This window comes from Chaetomium strumarium, assembly GCF_033439665.1.
Source record: "Chaetomium strumarium strain CBS 333.67 chromosome Unknown B0T15scaffold_3, whole genome shotgun sequence".
Lineage (NCBI taxonomy): Eukaryota > Fungi > Ascomycota > Sordariomycetes > Sordariales > Chaetomiaceae > Chaetomium > Chaetomium strumarium.
Genome location: NW_026944431.1, coordinates 3,575,093 through 3,588,909, shown reverse-complemented (window position 1 = coordinate 3,588,909; position 13,817 = coordinate 3,575,093). Strand labels below are relative to the sequence as shown.

At 54.2% G+C, this 13,817-nt stretch overlaps 5 protein-coding genes across 5 annotated transcripts; 1 reads left to right on the top strand and 4 right to left on the bottom strand.

Annotated features, from left to right (window-relative positions):
• Window positions 1–14: 14 nt before the first annotated feature.
• Window positions 15–748, bottom strand: B0T15DRAFT_178000 (uncharacterized protein). Its single transcript, XM_062862264.1, has one exon. It carries the CDS (start codon window positions 652–654, stop codon window positions 268–270), a length of 387 nt encoding a protein of 128 aa, XP_062723210.1. The 5' UTR covers window positions 655–748; the 3' UTR covers window positions 15–267.
• Window positions 749–3,457: 2,709 nt separating this feature from the next.
• B0T15DRAFT_484552 (uncharacterized protein) lies at window positions 3,458–5,016 on the bottom strand (the record flags this gene model as incomplete). Its single annotated transcript, XM_062866231.1, has 4 exons — window positions 3,458–3,658; window positions 3,697–3,839; window positions 3,969–4,380; window positions 4,435–5,016. The coding sequence occupies 4 exons, from the start codon at window positions 5,014–5,016 to the stop codon at window positions 3,458–3,460; spliced, it is 1,338 nt and encodes a 445-aa protein (XP_062723209.1).
• A 389-nt stretch (window positions 5,017–5,405) lies between these two features.
• Window positions 5,406–7,295, bottom strand: B0T15DRAFT_501936 (uncharacterized protein; the record flags this gene model as incomplete). Its single annotated transcript, XM_062867410.1, has 3 exons — window positions 5,406–6,162; window positions 6,215–6,988; window positions 7,041–7,295. 3 exons carry the CDS (start codon window positions 7,293–7,295, stop codon window positions 5,617–5,619), a joined length of 1,575 nt encoding a protein of 524 aa, XP_062723208.1. The 3' UTR covers window positions 5,406–5,616.
• Window positions 7,296–8,223: 928 nt separating this feature from the next.
• B0T15DRAFT_414601 (eukaryotic translation initiation factor eIF2A-domain-containing protein) lies at window positions 8,224–11,217 on the bottom strand. Its single transcript, XM_062865446.1, has 3 exons — window positions 10,831–11,217; window positions 9,218–10,760; window positions 8,224–9,157 (listed from the first exon to the last, which is right to left on the bottom strand). Exons 1-3 carry the CDS (start codon window positions 11,100–11,102, stop codon window positions 8,720–8,722), a joined length of 2,253 nt encoding a protein of 750 aa, XP_062723207.1. The 5' UTR covers window positions 11,103–11,217; the 3' UTR covers window positions 8,224–8,719.
• A 373-nt stretch (window positions 11,218–11,590) lies between these two features.
• On the top strand, window positions 11,591–13,653 carry B0T15DRAFT_432960 (chaperonin Cpn60/TCP-1 family). The gene is made up of 4 exons (XM_062865760.1): window positions 11,591–11,702; window positions 11,767–11,921; window positions 11,981–13,355; window positions 13,420–13,653. Exons 1-4 carry the CDS (start codon window positions 11,700–11,702, stop codon window positions 13,477–13,479), a joined length of 1,593 nt encoding a protein of 530 aa, XP_062723206.1. The 5' UTR covers window positions 11,591–11,699; the 3' UTR covers window positions 13,480–13,653.
• Window positions 13,654–13,817: the final 164 nt, after the last annotated feature.

Genomic DNA, 13,817 nt, shown 5'->3' with positions numbered 1-13,817 from the left:
CTGTGTCCTGGCTTCTAGCACGTAACACATAGTTTACATCACGGACGACATTCGGTGTGCCAGTGTTGCAAATTGAAGTTCTACATTCTGTCCTGGACGGAATGGTCGTGTGGGCGTGTTGTGAAATTCAGAAATGAAGAAAACCTGCGCCAATCAGGAATCAGTTTTCTGCGGTGTGCAGCTTTTGCGTGGAGGCTCAATTCTGTTGGGGGCGCTAAGCTGCCCCTGCCGCTTTTGTTGAGTCTTCCACGAGGCCACGACAAGTCATCACTCCTGAAAATTGCACTCAGATTCACCCGGTGAGACATCGGAATGGAAGACGGGATCCATCTGTGTTTTATTCCTTTCTGTAACTAGAATCGGCCGCGCCAGAGACCCAGAGTAGCCCTGTTCCCTTCGTCCCCCCGTTCTCCGCTTCCAGGTTGACTCCGGATCTGACTGGAAATCGTCCCCCGGGGCGCCCCGGCGAAAAACCGAGGCGGGTCCTCCCGCAGCCCTACGCCTTCGGGACTTGGCAGGGAACGTCGTCTCTTGGCAGTGCTTTATTTCTTTGTACATTAGGTTATTCTTCGCCAGCGAATATCCCATCCACCACAATGTATATAAACAAATACTCGGTACGGGACGAAATGAACGGAATAGCCTTCTAATCATACCGCTTTCACTGCCGTTGTAGACCGGGTTGCAAGTTAGCCCGAAAGCAAACAAAATTAAGGTTTAACGTACAGTTTCCTGCTAACGTACATTATAAGCGAGCCGAACACTCTCCACTACTCTATAACAACTACCCTCAATTGCAATGCAACAACACTAAAAACCAACTACAATTACATCAGAAACAGATGAATCAGACCCTTCTGCACCCTCCTGGCAAGTGCGGGCATTATGGCCAGGCTTGCCGCACATACCACAGCACCGAACCTTCGTACGACTCCCCCCAGCACTACTACCATCCAGCTGTATTTCTTGCATTGCCTCCCCACCTACAGCCCCCTGGCTTGCCACCTCCTGTGCCTCCTGCACAGTAAGTGATCCTCCAAGCCGCACACGTGTTTTTTCGGCTCTCCGGCGCTTGCTTAGCGCCTCGTTAGCCTTGCGGAGCGAAGACACCTCTGCCTGAAGGAGGGCTACCTGGTGCATTATAGCCATCGTACCCTTGGTAAGCTGGTCTATAGCAGCCAACATTGAAGTCGGGGAGCTATTTTGATGGTTGGCAATGCGAGTCTTGATAAGCGTTGACTATGACTTGGCTTCTCGAAGGTTGTGTGGTGTCTGGAAGACCCAAGATTATATAGTGCCTGGCCGTGAGGTTAGGGGTGTTGGTGTACGAAGCTTGATATCTAGCTTCGAAAGCACCCTCTCTGGATCGTATAGCACAAGGCTAGCCCCTACAAAACCGCCCTAGATATTCCTCTTGGTGGTAGAGGCAAAGAAGGCCACGCGAAAGGCATAAAGGAACTCGAGCTTGCTGACGTGGTTGATATACGCGCGTATTAAGTCCTCGATCTGGCGACTGTACGCCTGCTTCAACGGCCTAAAGCAGCCAACATCAAGTGGCTGGAGGAGGTGGGAGGAATGTGGAGGTATATAGAGTGTGATAATATTGTTCTACTGGCAGTAGAGCTCGAACTTGGTCGAGTGGTGGCTTTTATAGCCATCGAGGATCAATAACCGGTATTTGCCCTTTGTCCGAGGCGCTACATAGTAGTCGAAGTACTTGATCTAATCAAGGCCTATTACATTGGTAGTCCAGCCATTCTCGGTAGTTGCGATACGCCAGTTGGCTACGAGGTTGCACTTGGTATACTAGTTGGCGAGGTGGTACTATACGGCTGAGATGATGAACGGAGGGATAGCCCAGCCAAGGGCATTGACACCTTGGATCACTATCGCCCATTCGCGATTGCCAGGCTAGGCCAGCTTCGCCTTGCCACGGCCATCCGAGGTTGTAACCACTGTGACGGTAGAACGCATCGACCATCATGATGATATCATTTGCACATATAATGATTCATCATACCAAGTGATGATTCATTATGCATGTTCCATTACATCATGCATGCAAGCTCAGACCTACTTGCATCCTGTATTTAAAGCCTACCTTGCAGTCTCGAGGATTTCTTTCCTCCTGCAAGTTCAATATTCTTGCAATGCAGTCAGTTTACCACCAGAGGCTTGACCCTGGCCTTGAACGACGGCCCTCGTGACAACCACCATACCCGGGAAGATAATGCCTATTATAAACCTACTCTTATCGAAGTTGTACATATTGTCATCTATAATGCCGTACTTGGCCTTAATATTCCATACAAGGGTAAACCATTCGCCAATAACCTTCGGATCCTCGCACTTGGCCCTCTGGTAGTCGTATCTATACGTATAACGCGTCCGGAGCTCTGGCTAGCATTTGACAAAGTTATACGCCCAGAGCTTGCCGACAGGGGGCGCATCACGTATGTATAGCAGTTGATTAGCCATATCTTCTATACCATATAGTCTCGGCAGAAAAGCTCGCTCAGATAGCTCAATTATATATTGAATAAGAGCCTTCTCTTCGGAATCGGTGAGCCGGCGCGAGTTGGGCGTAGTGTCGCGTCGTGCAGGTCGGCCAGCGCGCCGGTCGTAGAGGGTCGTAACTGGCACGTTATAGAGCTTGGCTATGGCTCGGAGGCTTAGTTCCTTGTCGTTTTGAAGAGCTTTGAGGGCTAAAATTACCCTGGCTTCCTTTGAAGTAGAAGACATGTTGGGTTGTAGAAAAACTAATGTTTAGGTGGAGGGAAGACGCGTTGTGCCAAGAAGTGTTCGACTCGCTTATATGTTCGGCTCGCTTATAATGTACGTTACTTGTTTAACCCCCCTTTAATTCGACCACCTTCTATGCGAGGAACCTACCAACAAGACCGCCGAGGGTAGAGACCTAGTAAGAGAGCCTCTGAGCCTGCCTAGCTAGAGCCAGTTTTGAGGGCCGGAGTCCCTGAAGTCAAGCGGTACTCCGAGAATCAAGAAACAGGAATTCGAGTTCATGTTTGAGAGCGAAGCCGGATACGTTCTATAGAAATGTTAGTATATACTTCTAGAAGAGGAGCTGAAATCTATACAACGTTTGTTCGTACGAGGCAAAATGGTACTATTGTAGTCATCGATATGAACTAAGCTAGTGATTATAAGAAGTCAGTAAATACACCCAACTGCTGATCTGAATCTGAGATAACCATATACATGCTCTGTTCCGTCTATATTACCATCAATCCAAGAAGCCGGCTGCCCGCGGTCCCTTCCTGGCATCCTGCCAATATATCGCCTCGGTGCTCGATAACTAAGGCATCTCGGACGTATCGCACTTGGGGCGGATATAGTGCCTTATGCATCTAGTTCCTTTCCTTTCCTCCTCCTCCTGCTCTTCCTCCTCTCAGTGCCCCTGGTGGAAAATCATTGAATAAGGGGGCACAAATACCGGTCAGGCCATTATTCGCGAAGCATTCTCGTGGCGCATCTGCCAGAGCGATACAGGGCCTATGATACCCTCCGGCAAGCGCAAGTGGTGAATAGCGTCGCCACGGGAGTGGATATCAACACCCTGGATCCGTTCGACCTCGATCCATAGGTAATAGGCATCAGGGGTAACCTTTTCCCAGGACTCAACCATGTCATGACTGAGCTCGACGTCCATGTGCCACGCCAAGTAAGCATAGCCACTCTGCTTGCCTTGTTCCTGTGATAGATGACTGCGCATGCTTCCCCTGTTTCACCAAACCACAATACCATCCTCTCCAATTGCGGCATATTTAGCGTAGCCAAACTGGCATTATGTAATAACGCAGAGATCTCCTTTCGAGGAGCTGTCGATGTTAGAGTTCGTGACGTAAGTGCCAGTGATCGCAGGTGAGGCCAGGTATAAGATTGTTGGCAGGCGTTGAAGGATCATTTGGCGTCGAACATGAATGAAACAGAAAGATGCTCAAAGCCACAGCTTTTTGGGACGAACGCCTCAACTAACCGTTGGTGTGCCATAGGGTCGTCGGAATCGTGCAGCTGAGGCGGACTGCTGCGAACTGCCGACGCAACGTGTTCGTTGGCATTCTTAAAGATGGAGACCGTTTTGAGGTCGGGCGGTAAACGGTGCTCCAAAATATACAGGAAGGCTATCGCGGCATTAGAGAATACTAATGCAGTACGCGGTCGAGGCAGTAACATATCCAGATAGTACGTGGCCAGCCCTTCCCGCTTGGGCAGCCATGGCTCGTAGAGCAGAGTTTCCAGTCGAGGGAGTCTCTCCGATATGAAACCCAGAGGCTCTGGAGCGATCTGACGTCGAAGCTGTCGACGTATCACAAGCCCGGTGACTGCGTGAGCTGCGGACAGGTCCCTCGGGAGGCTTGGCTGCCCTCACGGCGCTAAGCAAAGAGGGGAGAAAAGCCGCCTTGTAGCTGGCACAGGAGGCTGCTGGACTTGCTTGCCACTGACCCAGCCATGCTTTGGGTCATGCCATATAGCCGCATCTTGCTGAGGCTGGAACAGACTCTCATTATCCAGTCCGAAATGATAGTTCTTGAACCAGTGTTCCGAGTCGCTTGGCGAGTAGGCATTCAGCTCTAATGTCAGACGACCTGTGGGCTGCCAGGTGCTAAGCGCTGGAAACAGCTTCTTCATCGCTTCATGAACAATGCTTCTGTGTAGGGATGTGCATATGAGAGACTCCTCTTGGTTGCATGCTTGACAGGTATACCGTGGAAGCTCAATAATCAGGCAGATATGTTGAACAAGATCTCTTTGTCGGACGACCATCTCGTTGAGTTTCCCTATGCAGCATGGCAGTAGGTTCAGTCGGCGGAAGTTCTTTGGTTCGATGAAGTCCCGCCATTCCGTGGAAACAGCTGCGCAAGAAGCCCAGCCACGATGCTTCTGGCGTGCGACTTCCTCAAGGATCGTACGACGGATTTCGACAGGCAACGAAGCCCAGGAGCGACAAGTTCTCGCATTTTTGGCGCTGCGAAGCGCGAGGTTACTGGGGAGCATATTGCCCGGTCTCTCCGACATGTTGAGGTTAAAGTTCCCTGGTCGGGGATTGTGGTTGGAAGCAGGGAGAGAATCTGTGGCAAGATAGTGGTTTCAGGCTTTCAGCGAGGCACGATCACCTCTGCGTAAGGTATATTTGGTGACGCTAGAGCGTCTAAGTGGGTCATCCCAGGCACCTTATAGGAGTGGTGATGTAACTGATACGCTTTATTGCGCTTGTTGCGTACAGAAGTCACTCAGATTAACCACTAACAAAACGAAGCTTCGATGGCTTGGGAACTACTTCGTACTATATCAAGTCTTAATCTTCACAGTATCACAATGCTCCAGCGAGACAAGTGTACATCAAGGGTTGGATACCTCACACAGCCCACCCAGTTGATCATCACACAGCCTTGGTATTTTATATATCATACGCCTTCAATGCTTGACAAGAACCACAGCTCTTAACGCCGACTACTCTAAGAATGACCTAGGTGACCAGGCCTTACAATATTATCGCCTCACAGAGGATTCGTTACGTGTTGCATCCACAGCTTTCCGATTGAGCTCTTTCTCATCCAGCCGCACACATCCTTTTTCTTTTTTTCACCCCTCCCCTCAGGAATCCAAAATGAGCGGATCCTCCGCCGTGCCGCTTCCCGACAACACACGGTGCCGGCGCGCAAGCTCTCGGGCGTACTGGAGCTGACGCTGCTGCTGCCGGGCCAGGTCCTCAAGAATGACCCCTAAGTAGGGGTTTGCCACAGGCGTCTCCTTCACTACCCAAGGCGGTCTCTTGGCAGCTCCCGGAGTGGTCCTCTGCCCGCCCGCTTTTCGCTTCCGGCTGGGGGGCGTCGAGGCAGCAGGAGTCGGCTGACTGGCGACTTGCTCGTCATTCTCCGGCGGTGGCCCTTCCGCCTCCGGCTGCTGCTCCTCCTCCTCCTCCTCCTCCTCCTCCATGCCGATGTCCTCCCCCTCCTCGTACTCGTGGTGTAGGCCCATTGACATGGACGGAGTACATGTCTCGTCGGCTGAGTCGTCGCTGTCCACGCCCACGGAGCCAAACGCATACTGCCAATCCCGGTCTATCGTCTGCCTGGCCCGCCTTATGGCTTCATCTGTTTCGATGCTCTGCATTACCGACGATCGGAGGATTCTCTCGAGCTGCAGATCTGTTAGAGGTCTGGGTTGCAGATCTTGATGGTCCATTACTTACCAATTTGTGCTGCTTGTCTATCTTCTCGACCAGTACCTTTCTCTCTTCTTTCCACGCCCTTTTGATCCTTTTCTGTCGTTCCTGAATCTTTTCGATGCTGGCTGATAAACCCTGTATGCTGTCAAGGCATGTGCTGGTCCGCTCGTTGAATACGTCTCTGGTCTCACGCAGAAGATCATGGAGGGCTTCTTCTCTTGCATGCGCCTGGACCTGATCCTGGACCTGCTCGCCACGCCCGCCTTCTATCGTGCCCTCTGCGACTTGCTGTTCTTGCGGTCGATCCCAGGGTTGTTGAGCGGTTACGATAGCAGGAGCTTCAGTGGACGTCGGAGAGTTGGCCGGGGTAGCCAGCTGCAGTTTCGGTGACGCATCCGATCCTTGACCTGCATTATCGGGCTCTCTCTTCAGTTCCGGAGGACTTTGCACGTCCTCAATTCGTGGTATACCCCCATTACACCTCCGAAGCCTGTCTTCACTCCTATCCGGCGACCTCTGGGCCTCCGACCCTTCCCCGCGGTTTGGACTCCGGGGCGTTTGGTTGCGGCTTCTTCGAAAATGGTTGCGGTAGGGCCCCCATCGGTGGGCTCGGGGCGAATCAGAGTGTGATGAAGGCCGTTTACTCGTATTAGACGGCCGGTTACCTGACCGGTTGGTACCTGATGAGTTGCTGCCCGACGGCCTGTTGCGCAACCAGTGGTTCCCGGTCCCGGATGGAAGGCCACCGGCCTGCCACGCTGCCATCTGGCCTGAAGACCTTGCTAGGCGTTCCTTGAGCTGCTCGAGATCAGCTCGGGCGAAATTGCAATGGCGTAACTCCGCCACAAACCTCCTTAAGCCTCCTGACATGCGGCTCGTTGCGTCTTCTAGCCTCGTCGGCCCTGCTTTGCTCCACCGCGCGCTTCAGTCTCTCGGGATGGACCGGTGGCCGACCTGGTGGTGGAATCTCCAAGTAAGAGCGGGGGAACCTCTGCTTGGTGGGAGAAACTGCGGGTTCCTTGGACGCTTGATATGCTGCATCGAAATCATAGATGGCCTTCCCCGCCCTCTTGAGTTCCCAGCACTGCTCCAGACGCTGATGCATGCCAGCTGCTATTCCATGTGTGGGTTAAGCCCGGGTGTGCAATATCGTCGTTGCTGAAATGGGGAAAGACTCCGAAGGTACCTAGTAGGCCGTCTGGATTTTGACCGTCCCAGGAAAGTGACAGAAAGGATGTGTGCGGCCTGTTGTGCGATGGTGGCCAAATGTGTCAATAATCAGATAAGCATCAACCTTCTAAGTCCTCACACATTTAGAACCGTTTACCGACCTTGACGCGAGAATCGATGGGTAGGACGCGAGACGCGTATTGACAGACGTACTCTACCTAGCCGATCTGTCTAACACAGGTTCAGAACTGCGTTTGCAGGCACATGTAGCAAAACTTGATGTATGCATAAGCTCAAGGGTTTCATTGCCAGCCCTTCTGGCCCTACCTAGGTTGCTTTCTTCTCTTTTCTTATCCCGTAGAGCAACTGTCACTCAGACTTTGCTTTCAAGACTTCTCAAGTCTATCCCCTCTACCCAGAGACACGCCTCGCCAACAAATGGCACATCTACCTAGGTACAAACGCGCCCCGAATGTTAGCTACGAGATGTCAATCCTATTATTGAAAAACGTCCCGTTCCGGTTCGGCCAATGGCTGGTTCCGACCGGCTTCGACTTGGCCTCAACCGACCCGTGTGGCCACCAGTCCGTTTGCCTTGCTCTTCCACCTGCCACCACAGTGAATGGGGCGCGCCAAGTGTCTCTGGAGAACAGTTAGAGTTTCAATAACCTTGTAACAACCACCCGAACACCCCTCGTGCTCCGCTCCGGGTAACGTTTCTTACATATTACATACGCCCGGGATCGAAGTCCTAGTTCTCTGGTAGTAGGCAGGCATGGCCGAGGAGGGTATAAACAGACGATGTGATGAGACTGCTCACGCCGTGTTACACGACGTAATGAAAGACATAAGGTAGTTTCCAACTTGGTTTTCTATGCTGTGGACCTCAAATAGGTATCCAGCACAGGGGAGTAATATAAAATCCGCTCCCGGTTCGAAGGTGGCCAAGCCTGTTGTTTTGAACCACATTGACGTTGAGCGATTATTTAGTACCTTAAAAACATGGTGCTGTACATACTTATCTATGCGACGCTGGCATGCAACCCTGCTCTAATAAAGCTTCCACGAACCCACTAACCTTGAATCGTCGTAGTGATTCTTCCAACTGTGCCTTTATTGCCCTTCCGCTGACCAGACCAGGCTGGAACTCCCGCCCAAGAAAACCCCAACATCAGATTGTCCCGGCGTTTCGCCATTCTAAGTCAGCCCACCCGTTCTCCTGATGACATTGATACCAAATTCAAGGGACGGCGCAACCGGCATGGTACAGCATATATGAGACACGAGAAAAACAGCCAAATAGCAGAACAAGTCAAATTTCCCTTCCTTACTCCAGCTTCAGCTTTACGCATAGAAACCCTAATTGACAATCTCCTCGGTCTCCTCCAACACCTCCTCCATGACCTCCTCCACAATCTGCTCCTTGGCGCTGCCATCGGCCGCGACCTCAACCGGCTTCGTCTTCTCAAGCAGCTCGGCAACCGGATCCTCGGGCAGGCCGAGCGCGGCCCGTTCATCGATGAGCTCCTCCTCCTGGGACTCGCGCCAGGCGAAGAACTCTTCGAGCATGCGGCGGCGGGCCGCGACGACCGCGACATCGGCGGAGCTGATGCGCTCCTCGTCCTCGCGCTCGAAGACGCGCGAGTACTCGCGGAGGTTCTTGCGAATCTGCTTCTGCTCCTCCTTGGTGAGCAGCGTGGGTGGGCGGGGCCGCCACGCCCACTGCTTGAACTTCTCGATGGGCTCCTCGCGCAGCAGCTCGCCCCTGAAGTCGTACAGGTGGTAGCCATTCTCCATCTGTGGTTCGACGAGCGGTCAGTTGACAAATCTTGTTTGGTAGGGGCAGCTGTCACTTACAGAATGCTTCCACGCCGACGCCCAGGTGGCGACGTAGCGGCCCGAGGGATCCCACTCGACGTCGGTTACGCCGTAGTGGTCGGCCGTGTTCATGACTTGCAGGCACGCTGTCAGGTCCTTCTCCGCCTCCGGCTTCTCGCCCTCAAAGTCGAGGTCGAAGAAGTCGAGGTCCGAGCTCTGGGTGTTGGCGATTGTGGCGAGGACGACGAATCTGCCCTTCGGTGACCAGTAAATGGCATTGTGGTTCTTCTTCTCGAGCGTCCGCAGATGCTTGAAGTTTCCGACCGCGTTACCCTTGACCTTTTCGGGACAGAAGAAGGAAACCGCTGTCTTGGGCGGTACAGCGGTGGCTCCCACCGGCTCAGTTGTAGTGATGATGACAAACCGATCACCTTTGGGTTCCCAGGCAAAGTTAATGACCGTGTCCTTGATCGTGTCGACCACCTCGACGGGGACACCCTTCTCCTTGACGCGGAAAATCTCGAGTGTGGTAGCCAGAGACTTCTTGGACTTGGAGTGCCGGTCGACCTTGACGCAGATGTACGAAGCGTCGGACTGCCAGTGAAGCTTGGCATCTGAGACACTGAACAGATTGAGGGACCGGACAATCTGCTTAGAGGGGATGCTCATCAAGCCGACTCTCGCCGGGTTGCTGCCGATTTCTGGCGTCCAGAAGCAGAAGAGCTGCTCATACTCCTTGACACCATCTCGGCGCGGGCTGGCGGGCGCCCACTCGAAATCCATCACGCCCTCGAGCTTGATTGCTGTCTTGTCGAGGAGGTTCATCTTGGGCAGCTCGTAAACTGAAATCGAAGTGCCTTGGTTCAGCCTGGCCACGTACTTGTCGTCGGCAGACCACTTGAACGCGGGCCAGGGGGCCCTGGGCGGCTTCTTGGCAGCAAGCTGCTCCTCAGTGGCCTGTACATCTTGCTGGGCAAACGATCGCAGAGGTTTGGCGGTATCGATGTCCCAGATCACGTAGTTCTTGCCGTCATCGTCGAGCGTCAGGGCGGGATGGCCAGTTTCGGGGATCGAGATTGGCCGGTTCGACCAGGTAACCAGATACTTTTCGTTGGGGGAGAACGCAACCAGGTTGACGAAGGGATGAGGGAACCGTCTCAGCCTTGCCCACGACGCACCACCCCAGAGTTGCACACCCTGCGCATGGACAGAGGTGAGATATGTTCCCAGAGGCGACCACTGAACGAAGGTCTCGGTCCACTGCTGTCGGTCGACAATGTTCTCCGGCTGATCCTTCTCGTTGTTCCAGAAGACGCCCACCGTGTCCCCTCTGTACATGACAAACTGATCTCTACCCCGCCCGCTGGGGTCCGCCATGAAGGACCGGAGGTGTTCCTTCTCCTCGAATGGCGGAATCTCCGGCGGGGTGTACTCCTCATCGATGCGCCCTTCTCGCCCATACCGGTCGATATCGGTGAGCTTGTTGACGCGCAGGGTGTGCTTCTTGTCAAGCGGGAAGTAATCGAGTTGCCGTACGGCGGCGGCGGCCTCGGCAGGCGAGGAGAATTCGACAAAGGCGAAGCTGCAGCAACCGTCGTCAGCATGATTGCACGGACTGCACGAGTCCGCGGATCGCATGCGAAAAGACACACCTCAACGACTTCCCATCGTCGCCCATGGGCATATAAATAAGGTCCTCCCGGGTCCGGCCCACGGTGTTGAGCTTCTTCAGCAGCACCTTGATAAGCTTCGGCTTTTGATCCTCGTTAACGGTGGGTAGGTTGTCGATAACAACGAAGGTGTCGTAGCCCTGCTCGAGCTGGACCTCATATTTTTCTCGCAGATCCGAGATGTCGACCTCGTCCACATCGAAGTCCTCCTCGTCGAGGTCCTCCTCGCGCAAATGGTCAAATGACGGCGCCATGCTGGGCAATCTGTGGTGCAAAACTGTTGCGTGAAAATGGGATGCGTCTCGTTGCGCTGCCGTGGGGGACTGGGGAGACCTGAATTGACGAGATTTTGTGCGTTGCGCAGAAGTTGGTGGGGTTCAGCCAGATCTTCCCGACCTTTGGCTGTCGAGAAAATGCCCCACACAGATCTCTGCAGTCAGCGAGTCGAGGTACTATGCACACACCTTGCTCGATGTCTAGGAGTCTTCAGATGCCGGACTAGATGTCGCGAAACGGCAGCCGAACGAAGATACAGACAGCCAAGACTGTTCTATAGACGTGGATATGAAGTTTCTTTGTCTGCCTTCCCCAACCTGCTCTTGAGGGTAAACTTCCGTTTTGGGCGGTAGGTGTATGGTACCAACTGAGGCAAAAGCGGTGAGGGGAGCTCTGAAATTTTGCCATTTCCTTGGGCAAAAAGTCCGAAGCAGCTTCGCGCGGTGGACTGCGATGCCCGCCTGCTGCTTCTAACGTGCCCCTCCTCCCCGCCATATCACGGACCCCTTGCTCCAGCGAACATCACCCCATACGTAGATTTTTGTTTCTCCTAGATATCCAAACAGGCCAGAATCATGGTATGTCTGCTGCTCGCGGTCGAGTTTCTCCTTCCCCTCCGGGCTTCATGTTAACAATTTGCAGTCTTCATTTAGCCCAACCCAGATCTTCGAAGAGGGCACAACGGAGGAAAAGGGTGAGAATGCCCGCCTCACTGCCTTCGTCGGCGCCATTGCCGTCGGGGACCTGGTAAAGAGCACTCTTGGGCCAAAGGGCATGGACAAGATTCTGCAGTCTGCGTATGTTTTTCTGAGCCCGGGGTCTTGCTTGGACATGGTAATTGACGGGAGGATGGCAGGTCAACTGGCGAGATTATGGTCACAAACGATGGTGCTACAATCCTCAAGTCTATCGCTCTCGATAACGCTGCAGCAAAAGTCCTGGTCAATATCTCCAAGGTCCAAGATGACGAAGTCGGTGACGGGACCACGTCCGTCGCAGTGCTCGCCGCTGAGCTGCTGCGCGAGGCCGAGAAGCTCGTCGCCCAAAAGATCCACCCCCAGACCATCATCGAAGGGTACCGGATAGCTAGCCAGGCTGCGTTAAAGGCGCTAGAGGCGTCAGCGGTAGATCACAGCAAAAACCCAGAAGCGTTCAAGAACGATCTCCTCGCGATCGCCCGTACGACCCTCAGCTCGAAGGTGCTTGCCCAGGACAGAGACCACTTCGCGAAGCTGGCTGTCGATGCCGTTCTGCGGTTGAAAGGCTCGTCCGACCTCAGCCACATCCAAATCATCAAGAAGGCCGGCGGCAAGCTCAGCGAGTCATACCTGGACGAGGGCTTCATCCTGGACAAGAAGATCGGCGTTAACCAGCCCAAGCGCTTGGAGAAGGCCAAGATCCTCGTGGCCAACACATCCATGGACACCGACAAGGTCAAGATCTTCGGCGCCCGGCTCAAGGTCAGCTCCACCAGCAAACTGGCGGAACTTGAGAAGGCCGAGCGGGAGAAGATGAAGGCCAAGGTAGAGAAGATCAAGGCGCACGGCATCAACTGCTTCATCAACCGGCAGCTGATCTACAACTGGCCCGAGCAGCTCTTCACCGACGCCGGCATCATGTCGATTGAGCACGCCGACTTCGACGGCATCGAGCGGCTGGCGTTGGTGACAGGCGGCGAGATCGCCTCCACATTCGACCATCCGGAGCAAGTCAAGCTCGGCCACTGCGAGCTGATCGAGGAGGTTCTGATCGGCGAGGACACGCTGATCAAGTTCTCGGGCGTGGCCGCGGGCCAGGCATGCACGATCGTGTTGCGCGGCGCGACGGACCAGCTGCTCGACGAGGCCGAGCGGAGTTTGCACGACGCGCTAGCCGTGCTGTCGCAGACGGTGAAGGAGCCTCGCACGACGCTGGGTGGCGGCTGCGCCGAGATGGTCATGGCTAAGGCCGTTGAGGGCGCCGCCACACGCATCGAGGGCAAGAAGCAGACGGCCGTGGCCGCGTTTGCCATCGCCCTGCGCCAGCTGCCGACCATCCTAGCGGACAACGCCGGTCTCGACTCGGGCGACCTGGTTGCGCGCCTGCGCAAGGCCATTTACGATGGCATGACGACGTATGGGTTGGATCTCATGACGCCCGGCGGCGGGATTGCGGATATGCGGGAGCTGGGTGTGATTGAGAGTTACAAGCTCAAGAGGGCGGTGGTGTCCTCGGCGAGCGAGGCTGCTGAGGTATGTTTGACGTGTCCCTCTTCTTACGGTGCTCTGGTGCAGCTGCTGACTCCCCGACTTATAGCTCCTTCTGCGTGTGGACGACATAATAAGAGCCGCTCCCAGGAGGCGGGAGAGGCACTGAGTGTAGGGGTGTCCGTGGCTACGACGTGTTGGACTTGTAGAGTACCATAGGCGGACCAAATCCATCGCCGGAAACCAGTTAGAGGTCTGTGACGTTCTTGGACACCGTCTCCTACCATGTGCAAAGGGTGAGAGTGAAACCGCTTAGACCCGGATCAGGTAGGTTAGATTCGCGCTCGAAGCCACCGCAGACTCCTATGTGCGCTCCGGGCGATACAACTGCAAGCCTTTTCTGATCTATTCAATACCTGGTACCCTTAGATGGACGTGAGCCTAGGTCAATGTATCTGATCTCGTCAACTTCTGTTCCTTCCTGCTGGGAAGCATGCGGCTGTGCCT

Excerpts from the sequence above, each read along its gene's own strand:
- B0T15DRAFT_432960 (XM_062865760.1), top strand. Across the intron at positions 11,922-11,980 it reads GACAAGATTCTGCAGTCTGC|GTCAACTGGCGAGATTATGG; the intron begins GTATGTTTTTCT and ends GGAGGATGGCAG. Across the intron at positions 13,356-13,419 it reads CGGCGAGCGAGGCTGCTGAG|CTCCTTCTGCGTGTGGACGA; the intron begins GTATGTTTGACG and ends CCCGACTTATAG.
- B0T15DRAFT_178000 (XM_062862264.1), bottom strand. The coding sequence starts at position 654 with ATGATTAGAAGGCTATTCCGTTCATTTCGTCCCGTACCGAGTATTTGT.
- B0T15DRAFT_414601 (XM_062865446.1), bottom strand. The coding sequence starts at position 11,102 with ATGGCGCCGTCATTTGACCATTTGCGCGAGGAGGACCTCGACGAGGAG. Across the intron at positions 10,761-10,830 it reads GACGATGGGAAGTCGTTGAG|CTTCGCCTTTGTCGAATTCT; the intron begins GTGTGTCTTTTC and ends CGGTTGCTGCAG. Across the intron at positions 9,158-9,217 it reads CGTCGGCGTGGAAGCATTCT|ATGGAGAATGGCTACCACCT; the intron begins GTAAGTGACAGC and ends GTCGAACCACAG.